This window comes from Malus sylvestris, chromosome 3, assembly GCF_916048215.2.
Source record: "Malus sylvestris chromosome 3, drMalSylv7.2, whole genome shotgun sequence".
NCBI lineage: Eukaryota > Viridiplantae > Streptophyta > Magnoliopsida > Rosales > Rosaceae > Malus > Malus sylvestris.
The window spans coordinates 33,153,140-33,169,521 of record NC_062262.1 but is presented as its reverse complement, the minus strand read 5'-3'; the positions used below and the strand labels follow the sequence as shown (position 1 = coordinate 33,169,521).

At 36.7% G+C, this 16,382-nt stretch overlaps 2 protein-coding genes across 2 annotated transcripts; both read right to left on the bottom strand.

Moving 5' to 3' along the window:
• Nucleotides 1-3,125: 3,125 nt before the first annotated feature.
• LOC126615940 (uncharacterized) lies at nucleotides 3,126-9,058 on the bottom strand. Its single transcript, XM_050283871.1, has 2 exons — nucleotides 8,260-9,058; nucleotides 3,126-3,704 (listed from the first exon to the last, which is right to left on the bottom strand). The coding sequence occupies exon 1, from the start codon at nucleotides 8,968-8,970 to the stop codon at nucleotides 8,347-8,349; it is 624 nt and encodes a 207-aa protein (XP_050139828.1). The 5' UTR covers nucleotides 8,971-9,058; the 3' UTR covers nucleotides 3,126-3,704; nucleotides 8,260-8,346.
• Nucleotides 9,059-9,406: 348 nt separating this feature from the next.
• LOC126615941 (calmodulin-like protein 11) lies at nucleotides 9,407-10,648 on the bottom strand. The gene is made up of 4 exons (XM_050283872.1): nucleotides 10,471-10,648; nucleotides 10,127-10,284; nucleotides 9,959-10,036; nucleotides 9,407-9,711 (listed from the first exon to the last, which is right to left on the bottom strand). The coding sequence occupies exons 1-4, from the start codon at nucleotides 10,544-10,546 to the stop codon at nucleotides 9,577-9,579; spliced, it is 447 nt and encodes a 148-aa protein (XP_050139829.1). The 5' UTR covers nucleotides 10,547-10,648; the 3' UTR covers nucleotides 9,407-9,576.
• Nucleotides 10,649-16,382: the final 5,734 nt, after the last annotated feature.

Below are 16,382 nucleotides of genomic sequence, written 5' to 3'. Positions count from 1 at the left end.
CCAAAAACATTTTCACTAAAAATACTTTTAGTAATTTTAAAAGGACATCCAAATGAGCATTAAGATTATCTCAGAGAAATCTATCAAATAGAAATAGAGAGGGAAATAACTGGAAAGATTGTTGGAAATGTTGTGTTATGAACAGGGTCACATTGAGACATAGAAGTTGACGTGGATGTTTATTTATTTATATCTTTTTTGAATATTTGAAAGGTCCGCAACGTGGGTTGTCTTTTTTTTTTTCCTGACTACTTTATTGACTACTTGACCCCATAAAATGGAAAATGTGAAAAAAAATTCAGTGTGTTCGGAACACGAAATGATACACCAGTTATTATTAAATAATTGGAAGAAATTTTTATTTTTTAAATGTCTTTTCACTTGTATAATGACACGTGTTAAAAATTTCTCAAAAATGTGACTTTGACTATTCTCATCTTAATTGTTTTCATTGTCCGTCTATTCATTTCCAAACTCATCATTGTGTGTTTTTTTTTTCTTTTAACAGCAAAAAGGGGACAACTGGTAGCAAGCCACAATTACTCACTTCTTTCGGGCCTAAAGAGGCTATGAGAAATTTTACCTTATCCGTGATCACAATCAAGCAGACTCATCAACTCGAAACATTGAATCCAGAATCTTCCACATTTTTTTGTTTATTGGGAAGCCATAATTCGCACCCTTTTACTATTGTGCCACTTGTTATCATTCAAAACTCGTCATTGTTAGCTCTTAGTCAATTATTGTGTACGAATTTGCCGACGCTGAAGTTTGAACCCTCCTTTTGGCCGGAGATGACCCACAAGTTTGCATGTCTTGAATGTTTATGAACACAATAGCAAATAGATTGCCAAATTTCATCGTTTTTATTTTTTTTTAAATCGGCTTTAAAAGAAAATTATCTTAAAATGAGCAATTCATTACCAACTATCTCATGTCTAGTAGTACGTTTGGATTTGTCGGATACTTAGGTTTGAAGCCTTTTGCCCTGAAGCGACCCACAAGTATACATTAAACTTTAAGGAAAACTAATGAAAATGATTTGAAAACTTTGAGTTTGAATGATAAGGACAAAATAAAGGGTAAAGTAAATAGTAACAGGATTGACCTTTTAGTGTAAAAATATGATTTTTCGTTAAAGTGAACAGTACCAGGTGCTTTTCGTTAAAGTTCTCTGAACTTTAATCAACACAAATCAAAAGAAAACATAAAAAACCGTTGCCGATCTATGGTATTTTATTTCCTAGCCAACCTTTTGTTCAAATATCCCTTCAAATTATGACACCCAAATGGGAAAGGTTCGAGTCCGACATTAAATATCAAGTGTTTAATTCAGCTAATGACAGTTTTAAATTAGAGGAGCCGCTGTTAGTTGTAACAACCAACATTTGTACGTACATTTTTGTCCGTACATTTTTGTCCTTGCTTTGTGTACGGTTTTTGAAAAGAACTGCCGCCAAGCCGGACTTGGATCATTCACCAATGCTTTTATTTATTTACATTAAATTCATTTATTTTTCCTCCTTTTGCAATATGCATAAAATACAACAACCCAAATAAAATAAATGAATTTAGTTTTTTTTGTGGGACTAAATGAATTAATTTATCTCACATTTTGGTATTTCAACTACGGTCATTTTTGCAAGTGGTCATTTACCACAGTAGTGAAAATGTGTTAAATTTTTGCATGACGACATGAGTTCAAACCCCGTAGATAGTTAATTTAACATCTAATCTAATAAAATCTATCGTTTGACAAAAAAAAAAAACTATAGTCATTTTTATAATTTTTTATGTTTCTTCTCAAATGATATTGCTAAGGCGGCTGATTACGATTGTCTTTGACGTCCGACAAGTAATGTGGCAGCGCCAAAGCAATGTAATTTGCACATCATTTGTTTTTAAATAGTTGTTATTGGCCTTCCAAAAACAGACGCAAACTCGATGTATCTCACGAAAATATTAAAGAAAATGCCCTTTGAAAAGTATACAATGACTTTTCTACCATGCCAACAGGCTTTTTATAGCAGCTTCTTTTCTTTTGCTAATGCATCACATCTTTGAGCATATATTTTTCAATTAAAGGCCGGTTTGTGGTTACTTGTAGAAAGGATAAAAGTATTTTCTCACAATAAAAAACTTTTGGGTTGTAAAAATACTTTTTGGAGAAGCGCATACATATGCTTCTTAAGAAAGCACTTCCAATTGTTTTCATTAGGAAGCATTTAATAGTTCAACAAACACTTCTACATGTTTCTAATAGAAGTGGTTAGCCCTTATGAGTAAAAGCATTTAGTTGCAGTCTCAAACGAGCCCTAAAAGCTAAAGGCATAAAAGCAGAAAGACAAGAATAACACATGTGCAGTTGTGTGGGATAAAACTTAAAAATTTATGCCAGAAAAATTTAAGCCATAAATCAGAAACAATTTTTCTCCTTCAGTAGTTTTGAGCCCAAGATTATTAAAAAATGATTTCAGCCAAAATTGTTTTTATGGTAACTTTTTAATAATAAAATTCATGTAGATCATCCTAATTTGATTTTATAGACATTTTAACTAAAAATAGTTAAATTTGGATATATAATGAAAAATCACACAAGCTACCCCATTATTAAACACAAGTTCATAACATATGCATCACATGAAACATGAAAGTCATGGAACAACATAAAAAAGCCCTTGTACCCATATGAAACACATGAAAATATTTGCATTGTATATATGTTTGAACAAATTCATATGTATTTATAGAGTTTTTCGGTAAAATTTGATTTAAATAATTTTTTAATTTTGGGCCATCATATCTTCTTTTACCATTAAATTTGCTGATGTTCAATCTCTGTTGTTTGATGTAATGGAATTATAACTTTGATTTAAAAACCAGTTTGAATCTGAACCGTTGTATCAACCAATAACCCAATTTTTATAATTGTCAAATTCAAAAGAAAAAGTCATTGGGCTCGTTGCAAGTGGCCAGCAAAGGCGTCAGCTCCTGGAGCCAGTGCTGATGCTTTGTCCCGTGCCATGCACGTCGAAGCTGTGTGGATGTGCACAAATTGGGCACGTTGGCTCAATTTCTTGAGGAAATTTGGCCCAAAACGAATTTTCTCCTTTTAGACCACCATGTTTATTTATGTCCCTCAACTCTCATTTTATTTAATTTAATTCAATAGCCAGAAATATAAGTGTGCGAAAGAAGAAAATAAGTGTGCAGAAATCGCTACAATTTCCTCAAACAAATTCTCATCCATCGGATACCACTTTCTCCAACTTGCCATTTCCACATCGAATCCTATCTTCAGTCTCTACAGTTGGTCCAGAAAAATCTTTTTCTTTTCAGAAAAAAAGGCAGTACTTGATCACAGGAATCACCACTTGGACAAATTGCATGACAAACGCAATTTCCTGGTGGTTTCCAATCGTCAATGGTGGAAGAGCTTTCCACGACTAAATGGCCTACCTCATTAATCACGACATTGACCAAAACCAAGTTGATCTTTCTTTAACGGCAGAAATCCCCCACAAGGCCGTCGCTGCAACTTCCTAGCAACTTCCACTCACTCAATGCTTTTCTCTTTTTAAATTACGTCCTTGCCGCGGCCGTACCGTGTGCTTCGGTTGCACCGACGATGACAACAACATCCGTGATGTCAATGGGGTATGTTGAACCGTCCTCATTGGGTGTTCCATTGGTTTAAAAATGACCTGTAAGGAAAATGCAGAGTTTTATACGTATAATATTCCATGCACAGCTTATGATATTGTTTTTAACCATACAACGTACTGTAAAGGGAACGCAATTTGCGCTACTGGTCACCATCAAAGCTCTTGTGATGTTCGTCCTGTGTGCAAATAGCACTCCCTTTACTACGTATTCATTCACGAGATAAGATATCACTACGACAAATTTTGATCACGAGATAAGATATTACTATGTCGGTATCTTGTGAGCATAAAAATTTGTGTGTATGAACTTGTGCAAACACTCTACTGCCATTTTCTTTTATTATTTCGGAGACCATAACAAATCCAGTTTGATATTGTGTCAGCATGTAAATGAAGCAGAAATTTCCTAGTTAAATAACTTGTACCAATTTCTGCGTTTCATGTGAATCCACCAAACCTGGGGGTGCAGAAATGCAAGGAAACAACCACAGCTAAGTTGACTAAATTATAATTTTCAAAGCATCTAAGTTATGCATTTTGGTGAAGCATGTAAGTTCGAAGAAGTTCTTGGCTTTATAAATATTTTCATAAATTTTTAATGTCAAACATACCAAAACCAAATAAGTTTCTAAAATACATAGCTAAGTTTATTTTTAAAAGCAAAATAATTGTTTGTATAACTATCCTGCATAGATTAAAGTTTAAAATCCTACGTATGCTGAAAATCAACGTAGTTAATTTATTTTATAAAGGAAAATGATGCTTTCAAGAAACCATTTGCCTATATCCAAGGTAATAAAGTCTATTGATCTTAATTAATTTACAAAAGAAATTGATTCTTTTCAGATATGTACAACGTTATAAAGATAAAAATTCATAAGCAGAAAGTCCATGCAGAATGACTTCACAAGGATAGTCCAAAATCATATATCCCCTAGAACATGTAGTTATGAGGTACAAGATGCCTTAAACTGTTTAATGTTTGGGTCTAAAGTTGTTGGTCTGTATTGATGTTCAACCTAGGTCAAAGTTAGTACTTAAAATGAGGGTTTAGTTTCGGCTCTTTCGGAACCCCGAGTGCCATCCGTGTAAACTGAATGCAGTAACACCCTAAGAACATTGTGCATTCAAGCTTGATTAAATCAGTTACAAAGTAAGGATGCAGTCAAGAGAAGGGCAAGATAGATTTAAATCCAACAAGGTCACCCATTAACCTGTTCAGTTCTACATGCACAAGTCTCAGTAAGGCAAATGTAGAGTTTTATACGTATAATATTCCATGCACAACTTATGATGTTGGTTTTTGTCATATGCGTATTGTAAGGGGAGTGCAATTTGTGCCAGCGGTCACCATCAAAGCTCTAATGATATTCGTCCGTTGCACAAATAGCACTTCCCTTTTCTAAATATTTGATCACGAGATAAGATATCATTATGACAAATTTTGATCACAAGACGAGATATCATTACTACAAAATTGATCACAAGATGAAATAGCATTAGCACAAACTTGGTCACAAGGTAAGAAATTGACAGTACGTTTCCATACATTATTGTCTGATGAAATTGTGTGAACACTCTACTGCCATTTTTATTAATATTTCGGAGACCATAACAAATCCAGTTTGATATTGTGTCAGCACATGAACGAAGCAGAAATTTCTTCGCTAAATAGCTTGTATGAATTCTCTACTGCCATTTTCTTTTATTATTTCGGAGACCATAACAAATCCAGTTCGTGTCAGCACATAAATGAAGCAGAAATTTCCTCGCCAAACAGCTTGTAGTTATTTCCGTGTTTCATGTGAATCCACCAAACTTAGTGGTGCAGAAACACAAGGAAAAAACCACAACATCAAGTAGCAAATTAGATAGTGTAAGTTGACAGTTATATTTTTAAAAGCATTAAGTTATATAGTTTGGTGAAGCATGTAATATCACAGAAGTTCTTGCTTATAAATATTTTCATAAATTTTTAATGTCAAACATACCAAAACCAAATAAGTTTCTAAAATACATAGCTAAGTTTATTTTAAAAACAAAATAATTGTTTGTATAACTATCCTTCATATATTAAAGTTTAAAATCCTACGTGTGCCAAAAATCAACGTAGTTAATTTATTTTATAAATGAAAATGATACTTTCAAGAAACTATTTGCCTATATCAAAGGTAAACCCTTATAAATAAAAAAAGTCTATAGAGTTAAATTAATTTACATAAGAAATTGATTCTTTATAGATAGCTATGTGCAATGTTAAAGATAAAAATTCAGAAAGTCTATGCAGAATGACTTCACAAGGATAGTCCAAAATCACATATCCCCAAAAACATGCAGTTATGAGGTACAATGTCACATCCCGGCCTGGGCCTCTACCATATCCCGGGCACGACTTCACCATAGCACGATATTGTCTGCTTTGAGCCCCGACCACGCCCTCACAGTTTTGTTTCTGGGAACTCAGACGAGAACTTCCCAGCGGGTCACCCATCATGGGATTGCTCTCGCGGGAACTTGCTTAACTTCGAAGTTTTGATGGAACCCGAAATCAGTAAGCTCCCAAAAGGCCTCGTGCTAGGTAGAGATGGGAATATACATATAAAGCTTACATGATCCACTCCCCTGGACGATGTGGGATGTTACAATCCACCCCCCTTAGGGGCCCGACGTCCTCGTCGACACACATCTGGCCATGGATTGGCTCTTATACCAAATTGTCACATCCCGGGCTGGACCCCCACCACATCCCGAGCTCGACTCCATTGTAGCACGATATTGTCCGCTTTGGACCCCGACCACGCCCTCACGGTTTTGTGTCTGGGAACTCACACGACAACTTTCCAGTGGATCACCCATCATGGGATTGATCTCGCGGTAACTTGCTTAACTTTGGAGTTCTGATGGAACCCGAAGCCAGTGAGCTCCCAAAAGGCCTCGTGCTAGGTAAAGATGGGAATATACATATAAGGCTTACAGGATCCACTCCCCTGGGCAATGTGGGATGTTACATACAAGATGTCCTAAACTGTTTAATATTTGGGCCTAAAGTTTTTTGTTTGTATTGATGTTCAACCTAGGTCAAAGTTAGTACTTAAAATGAGGGTTTAATTTGGGCTCTTTCGGACCAATGAGCCCTGAGTGCCATCCATGTAAACTGAATGCAGTACCCCCCTAAGAACATTGTGCATTCAAACTCCATTAAATCAATTTCACAGTAAGGATGCAGTCAAAAGAAGTTCTTGGCTTTATAAATATTTTCATAAATTTTAAATGTCAAACATACCAAAACCAAACAAGTTTCTAAAATACATAGCTAAGTTTATTTTTGAGGAAAAATAATTGTTTCTATAACTATCCGGCATATATTAAAGTTTAAAATCCTACGTGTGCCAAAAATCAATGTAGTTAATTTATTTTATAAATGAAAATGATAATTTCAAGAAACTATTTGCCTATATCAAAGGTAAACCCTTACAAACAAAAAGGGGTGTACTATCCACACACCCCTTTTTACTTCTCCCACAACCCTTGTTAATTTCTGTCACCTTCTTCAATTCATCATATCCGACAGCCGAAAATTAAAAGGGTGAGAGAGAAGTAAAAAGGGGTGTGTGGATATCACACCCCAATAAAAAAAGTCTAAGGTCGTACCCTGTGCACAAGGCTCCCGCTTTACGCAGGGTTTGGGAGAGGTGAATGTCGGCTAACCTTACCCCCATTTATGGAGAGGCTGCTCCCAATAAAAAAAGTCTATAGAGTTAAATTAATTTACAAAAGAAATTGATTTTTTTCAGATAGCTATGTGCAATGTTAAAGATAAAAATTCAGAAAGTCTATGGAGAAGGACTTCACAAGGATAGTCCATAATCATATATCCCCAAGAACATGCAGTTATGAGGTACAAGATGCCCTAAACTGTTTAATATTTGGGCCTAAAGTTTGTTTGTATTGATGTTCAACCAAGGTCAAAGTTAGTACTAAAAATGAGGGTTTAATTTGGGCTCTTTCGACCCAATGAGCCCTGAGTGCCATCCGTGTAAACTGAATGCAGTACCACCCTAAGAACATTGTGCATTCAAACTCCATTAAATCAATTTCACAGTAAGGATGTAGTCAAGAGAAGGGCAAAGATAGATTTAAATCCACCAAGAGAATCACTACTAATTGGTACCCTATTCACGCAAGTACTGACGATAGATGCAGCCCGTAGTTTTAGCATTGCAGCAAACCCATATCAGATATATACCAGATTTGACAATCTAAACAAAATATATCAAGCAAAGTGAAAACTGCAGTACGAGGCAAAATTTACCACATAGTTGCACAACCAAATGTTTCTTAACACAATGACCAATCAGATTAACATATGCTTTCTACTCAAATGACTGCCATCGAATTCTTACTAGTTATAACTAAATAGAACTTGAACCTGTACAAAAATTCCTATCCGAAACCAAAATCATACGAAGCTCATCCGATACTATAACACAATCATATTATACTCCCAAGTTTCGAACACTAAATGCAGAAATGCATTGAAACTTTTTTACTTTTTCCATGTTAAATCAAAGAAGCAGAGTTCAACCGAACATACCTTTTGCACAATCCCACTTCATCAGCAACAATTTCGTCCAAAATTTCGTCACAAATGCACCAACTTTCACCTCCATTTTCCAAAATCTCACACCTTCAGTGCCAAATTCTCACCGCCCAAAACTCCATCAACCTCACTATCCGAACCAAACAACTCACCAGCCCTATAATTCGTCGTTGAACCCGAAATCCCCAATTTTTCCAATCCAATCAAATTGACCCACGTACTCCGATCCGCCACAGTCCCCCAGCACACCAATCTCTCAGCCTGTTTCACATTCACGCCTGCAATCCTCGCTTCTCTGAAGGACTTCAAGCACTTCTCCTTCGCAAACCCGCCGCACTTCTCTTTTGCCGCCGTCAAACAACCCTCCATTTCTCTCTCCTCGCACTGCTCCCTCTCTTTGAAGTCCGGCGCTTTCTGACCAATCAGAGCTCGCCACCACGGGGGCTTACACTTCTCCGATCCGCTGATGGCGCATCCGATCCTTGCGCCGGCCACGCACTGCTCCATCATCTTGGACTTGCATGCTCTGTACGCGTTTGCCCAAGCTTTTGGGTCTCGAAACGCCAGGACGTACGGACCGGAGGACGGGTCGTCGGTTGGGCTTGCCCGAACTGGTCCGCGGAGTAATGGGACCGGACGGTCGAATTGTATGGTTGTTGCAGCGGCTGAATGCTCGTCGATATGGTTCGATTCCGAAGCCGCCATTTTTAGGGTTGAGATTTGAGAGAGAAGAAAAGCAGGCGCCAGCGGAGGTTAGAGATTTAGCGCAAAGCTGTTGTATTCCGACACGTGTGAGCTACCCTTTTTAGAAGCCGTACTTGAGAAAGTGAAAAATGATATTGTTTGTGGTGTGAGTTCCAACTGAAAAATATAATAAAATTGACTCGTTTGAAAATATTTTTTTATTTAAAACGTTTTTCGATTGAAAATTGAAAACAATTTTAGCAAAAAGGAGCTTCATTTTCTTAAAGCTCAATTATGCTTGGATTCAGGGTCCAATTACACAATGTAGGTTTTTTTTAATAAATAAATTATCTTCTTTTTATTTATTTATTTTTAGGCATACATTTTTTTTGTAGAATTGATACTACGATCTATTATAAATTAAGGAAAATTCAAACTTAGGTGTGAATACGCCGAATACCAAATAATATAGCTGTAATTTAAAAAATTCTAAACAAATTAAGTTGTGATCAATAAAAGTCAAATGCCACCTCGGCTTCCTAATGAATGAGTATAAGGATTAAACACATGATTTAATTTTATCAATTTTTCTATTTCTAGTAACATGGTTAAGAAAGGAGGAAAAGATCAACTGAGCATCATCATCCTTGCAAATTCTTCATAGCTAACTAGACCATCACCATCTAAATCAGCTTCTCTGATCATTTGTTCAGCCTCTTCGTCAGTCAGTCTTTCTCCTAAATTTATCATCACTTGTCTCAGCTATAAAAGAACAAAACAAGTACATAGAGACATGAGTAACATTTCAAGCATCATCTGTTATCCCAAATTTTTTATACCAACTGATGTGATACATAACATGACAGTTGTTTATTGATCGCAAATAAATGAAGTTTAGAGTAAATCCGAACATGAAGAAACCCTATTCTGACACATCAGTTGGGATTTAAAAGGTCGGGTTGCCAATTGGGCCAAATAAAACTAAAGTAAACTATAATTTTATGTGTACCTCAGAGGCTGAAATGTAGCCGTCTTGGTCTCTGTCAAATACTTTGAAGGCTTCTTTGAGCTCCTCAGCAACATTTTCCTGCAATACAATCTTCTTCAATTAAACTGGTTCCAAAATCTTAATTAACACAATTAGTTCTAACAATTTGATATTATAGAGCTTAATTACCTTCATCTTTCTTGACATAATATTCAAAAACTCTTCAAAATCTATGGTCCCATTTCCATCAGCACCAATCTCACTTATCATGTCTTGGATTTCTTCTTTTGTAGGACGTTGATCCAGTGACTGGATCACTGTTGCTAGTTCTTCCAAGCTAATAAGTCCTACAAATAAAGACTCAATAAAAAACTCAAGCAACTCATCGAATTGAGCATGAAAGCACGTGATGGATAAACACGAGAGGAATCGATGTATACGATTGTAGGAACTCCCGTCCCCAGTCGAGAAGAATCACTTAACGAAAACATACCTAAAGTAATATGATTAAACGTGAACTGATAAGAACTTACCATCTGAATCCTTGTCAATGAGGCAAAAGGCTTCCTGGAACTCAGCAATTTGACCTTCTGTCAATGCATCTGCCATTTTTTTGGATCAAAAGCTGAGAGAAAAACAAGTTAACTTTCCGTTTGGCAGCTGAGAAAGTTGTTTGCTATATGTGGAACAAAGAATGGTATTTTTGAGCTGGCCTGGAGTGTTGGAATTGTCTGCGTCGCTTTCACGTTATAAGTAGGCGAAGAAAGTAGCTAAATAATTCTTTTTTAATTTAATTGAAATTGTCAAACAAACAGCATGCATGTGAATATTTTCTCCATTCAAAACATGGAAATTTTCTAGAAGTGAGGCCTCGAGTCTTAATCAACGGTTGAAATTGAATACTTTGATTATAAGATTTTTCCAATTACTTACTCTCGATTTCTCCTGTTGACGATTTTTCAATTATCACACAGTCATATGATATTTTATTACTAATTTGCTTGCTTTATAGTGCATAGTTTTATATATCAACATTATATCCTTAGTACTTACATATTAACTATATCGTCTACTCGTATTGCAATACGCATATTGGTAATGACCACTGTTCTACAAATTCCCGACTAACGTTGTAACAACCCGTCATTAATTTTACGATTTTATTAATTTTAAAAGGGTGAATTGACGAAAATGCCCCTTGAGGCTAGATTGTTGACTGTCATTTCGTGACGTGTATGAGCTATTATTTTACCGTATTCTCAAAGTACTCGACGGTAGAAATGCGTAGACGCAAGCGGAATTGAAATCGGAACTACGACGGAGGTTTTATGGAACTACAAATTCAAAAATAACTTTTGTATAGAATTAATATTTTATATTTTATATATTTTTCATATATTATTATATTGTTATTTTAATGATATCTTATTATATTATTATTATAATATTATTTGGAGGATATTTCTAATATTTTAATAATTTATTTTGGTCACGGGGTCCACATCTCATAACTCTCCACTTCTCTCTTGCCACGTGTCTTCCTCTCGGCTCTCTGGAAACCTCTATTGTTCTCATCTCTCCCAGTTCTCTCTCTCCCTCACTCTCTCTCGAATATGTTTATCCCTCTGCAACATTTATCGGCTGTGAGGCTGAGATCGCCACCACCACCTAATCTTAACACCACTAACATGCATACCTTGTCCCCCTCCTCGATTTAAACCAAAAAATAAAAAACGAAGCTCAGATATCGAATACACGCCGTACACCCGAGCCCAGTTTTGGTAGGTTAATTTTCTGACGATGGTGAGTCTCGAAAACAACTTAAAACTTAGTGGATCATGTTTTGGTATGTAATTCTAGCTTTTTCTAATGTTTTTGGCAGGGGTTTTGGTACATAAATGGTGTGAGTGGGAAATTTCCCAGTTCTTCGACGATTTTAAGTTGTTTTTGGGTCAACTCCGGCCACGGTCGAGGAATCCAATGGTATATTTCGATTCCTTGTTTCTTAGGCTTCATTTTGACATATTAGATGACTAAGTTTAGTGAAGTTTTGTGGTTGATCAGAGCCGGGGGAATTTTGGATTTCTTCTTCTTCGAACTGGCGACCGGACCCGCGATGGGGACCGAGTCGACCCGACCAGAAAAAAAGAAAAAAAAAGTTCCTAAGCCCAAACCTAGCCCAAACCTTTGGGCCAATGTTTCCAGCCTAGCCTAGTTTTGAAAAGGGCTCAAAATTTCCTTTGGGAATATTCTTGGAAAGGAATGAATATTCCTTGTGTTGACTTTTTTGGAATTTTCTCAAAAACTCTCATAGGCTAATTTCGATGCTCCGAGTCCGTTTTTGACATTCATTTATTGAAATTCCAAATATTTAGCGTAGTTGACAGGCTCCGCGTCTCGGTTGACTTTTTAGGGTTGATCGTTGACATTTTACAAAATTTGCTTGGGACCCCTCTTAGTGTATTTCGACGCTTTGATTCTGAATCCGCACTCTGTTTTCTAAAATTTAGTCGTTTAAGTTGAGTTTTACTAATGGGTTCCAATATTATGGTTAGGTGCGATTACTGTCAGAGACTTTAGCTTTCCCATCTCGAATCGATGTGACATCGCAAGTACCTGTGAATGGGTATTTTCTTTTATATAGTATATATATTTGTTAGTTTCCATTTATGTATTTGATAAAGAATTTTCTGCTACACCTAGATTAGGGTAACGTATATAAAATTACCGTATTGACGAAAGTCATTCAATTATACGGTTATGAATAGTATTTCATTGACTAGGGTTATTGAATTATTGAATTATCGATTTACAATTGCATGATCATATTTGCATTATCTGCTTATCGTGTGCTACACTGGTGTTAATACTCACCCATACTACAACTAATCTTTCACGTGTATGTTCATATCACACCGTACCTTCACTTGGGATATTTTGTAGGTACCAGTCCTGTCCTAGATTGCTATAGACAATTAGGACTCGTATGTGATGCGCATAGCGCCAGTCTTCACGTGATTGTAGTACTAAAGCGTAAGTCATTGTTACACCCAATCCTGTTCATGTCAGAATATCTCTGCATGAACTCGTGTGTCAGCATATGTCGATGAGCATTCGATATGATATGTTTGTTTATGCGAGAATATGTGATTATGGACGTCATGTGTTTATTTACAAAAGTTTGTGACGTATTGCATTCTTGAGATACTGCTGGTTATGGTAAGTATTTTCATACTATATATAGTATATCTATTTTGAAAACTGTACTTGTTTTACGGCGATGGGTTATTATGTTTCGAAAAGGTATTTACAAAGCTTTATTTTTAGGCCCACTCATCCTTGTTTTTTGCCCTTCTAGGTATTAGTGACAGAGCTTTCGTGTCGATAAGGATTTCAGGCAAAATGTTGTTGTGGGAATACTATCGATGGTAAAATTACTCTTTTACCTTTAATGTAGTTTACTTATGTTTTGACATCACGTGTGAAATAGGTTCATTCCCGCTCACATGCGCACTCTAACATTTAGGCACTTTAGGTTTAAATTTACTCACATTTTTCACATCACTACACTTTATGTCTTCGTCACCTTCCTGGTGTCGCCCAGTACAGCTCAATTCGAAGTCCAAGTGGACACCCCAGGTCGGGGTGTGTCAAACGTTGCTTAGATCCCGTCTAAGCGGTATGCGGCCACCTTCCCTATTAATCTCTAAGCGTTTGAAAATTAAAAAAGGGCGCCTAGACCTGCTTAGGCGCCCGCTTCACCCGTCTAGTTTGCGATTCTTACTTAGACAGTAAATAACTTTTATTTTGCATTTTATTTTTTTATAAATTGTAAAATACTTGTTGAATACTTTGATGAACACTCGTTATATGATTTCTCTGATGTTTTCAATACGTTCTTATATTTTGTAATCTATATGTCATTCTATTTTTGCAATTTATGTATTTTTCCAAGTATAAGTAGACATTTAATTATATGTAATATAATAAATTTAATAAATAAATAAAACCCCATATGCCATGCCCAGACGCCTAGGCGTTAGATCCCTGCTCGTCGCCTGACTAGCACCTAGCACATTTTATAATCTTAGTAATAGCACGTGACGTTTTCTCTAGAAATTCAACAATTTTTAGAGTCAAGAAGGACATGACCTTGATGTTCATTTTCAGCTTATTTTTCACTTGCCGTTATTGACTTTGTGACCTAAAAATGTAACCGATCGAGTTTCAAGGACACCCTGAATATAATACATCTTTGTGAACAACTCCAAGTATTCAACAGGAGCATGCGATTTGACAAAATTTCGGAAGACACAGCATTGCTTAATTAACCTAGCTACCTAATGCGATCGTCTGAAAAATGGTGGCATAATGATTGTCTCGTGTTGAACAATATGAATTGAGAGGACCTAATGTTTGTTTGAGAATGCTTCTGCACAAAACAATTATGGCGCGTTTACGTAACCGTAAACAAAATTAGAGGAATTGAATTGAGGAGAATCAAAATCCAGATTTCTATAAAAGCTGGTTACTAACATGTTCTAGAATCGGAATAGAAATGGTTAGGGCTGGAAAAAAATACCGAAAATCCCGAACCATACCGAAACCAAACCGAAAAAATACCGAACCAAAAATCCCAAAAATTTTAGTACCGAAACCGAACTGATCCCGAATTGTTCGGTATGGGATTCGGTCTTACAATTTGAAATGTTCGGTATTCCCGATCCTGAACCGAATTTTATTAATATTATATTAGGTATATTATATATATGTGTGTGTGTGCATGTGTCTGTGTGCGTCTGTGTGTGTGTGTTGGAATGTGTGTGTGTGTGTGTGTGTATGTATATGTGTCGGTGTGTGTGTGTGTGTGTATATATGTATATGTGTCAGTGTGTGTGTGGTATGGTGCTGACAAACGTTGCATCAAGCACATGGGAAGGGATGGGTCACGCAAGGCAAGGGTGCTTGCTTTCTTCTCTTCCCTATTTTCTGTCTCATCAGTCATCTCTCTTCTTGATTATCTCCCAGACTCCCTCTCTCTACAACCCATAACCTAACCCTTCATCTCTCTCTTATTTTCTGTCTCGTCTCTCTCTACAACTCATAACCTACCTAATCCTTTATCCCTCCCATTTTTTCTGTCTCATCTTTCTCGTATTCTCTCTCTCTCTCTCTCTCTCTACAACCCAGAAACCACCTAACCTTTCCTTCCACCCAATCCAAAACCAAGCCAAACATCCCTACTCACTCTCTCTCATTTCATTTCGCCTCTCATCTGCCTTCACTCAGTCTCAGACTCTCCCTCTCTTTCTCGGATTTGAAGCTTAGCAGCCACCCACCGTCTAGCAATCTGACTCCGACGAACTATCTCCACTCCGGCCACCACCACACCTCATGGCTTCATCCCCACCTCCGGTTCTCTCCAGTGATTCTCTGTGTGTATGGGATTTCGAATTGAGGTTAGGGTTTTGAATTGGGGCTTAGGGTTTCAAATTGGGGGCTCGGGTCAGGAGGAGGTCCCTCTCTTCACTCTGCTTCTTTCTCGACCATAAATCTTTCACTGATTCACTATCACTATGTCTCTGATTTCAATTTGGATTTTAATGCAGGTTCAGATGATTTCAATATTAATCTAAGACGATTTGGATTCTGATGATGTTCGGTTTCGGGAAATTCCGAAATACCAAAAATATTTCGGGAATCCCGAAATTTAGGAATCCCGAAATTTCGGTTCGGGATCGGTCATGAGATTTACGTCCCGAAAATTTTCGGTTCGGGATTTGATATGCCATTTTTGGTTCGGTATCCCATACCGAACCAGCCCTAGAAATGGTAGTGAATCTATAAAACTGCTTACTAATTCAACAAAATCGGAGTATAAAGCATTACAATTACTAAAATGCCCATGTCACAAATCAAATATTTTATGCTTATTTATTTTAATACAATTTTATATAATATAATAGTAAATTAAAAAAGTGAATTATTTGTGGCTGTAGAACACTACAACCGCATTTCCTTCTTTGATTCTTTTTCCCTTATTCATCTCATTCCTCTCTCTGACATCCTTCCTTTGATTTTTTTCCCTTTTTTCATCTCCTTTTTCCTTTCTCTGTTTCTTACTCCTTCGTCTTTCCTGTCTCTGGCGTCCTTCCTTTGATTTTTTTCCTTTTTTTTCATCTCCTCCTTTTGATTTTTTTTTTCATCTCCTCTTTCCTCTCTTTGTTTCCTGCTCCTTCGTTGATGTGGGTTAGATTTTAGGGAAATCTCGGTGTGGATTAGAACGTCAGACTCGGAAATAGTTTGTCAGAACCTCGGATTCCTGTAATGGTGCAAGCGCAGACAAGCTTCTGACGGCGGCTTCAAAGTTTAATCCAATACGTTGCATGTGCAGATAGAGGGGTCCGGGTGCTGAAGTTGTAAGGGAGTAGCGAGAGAGAGAAAC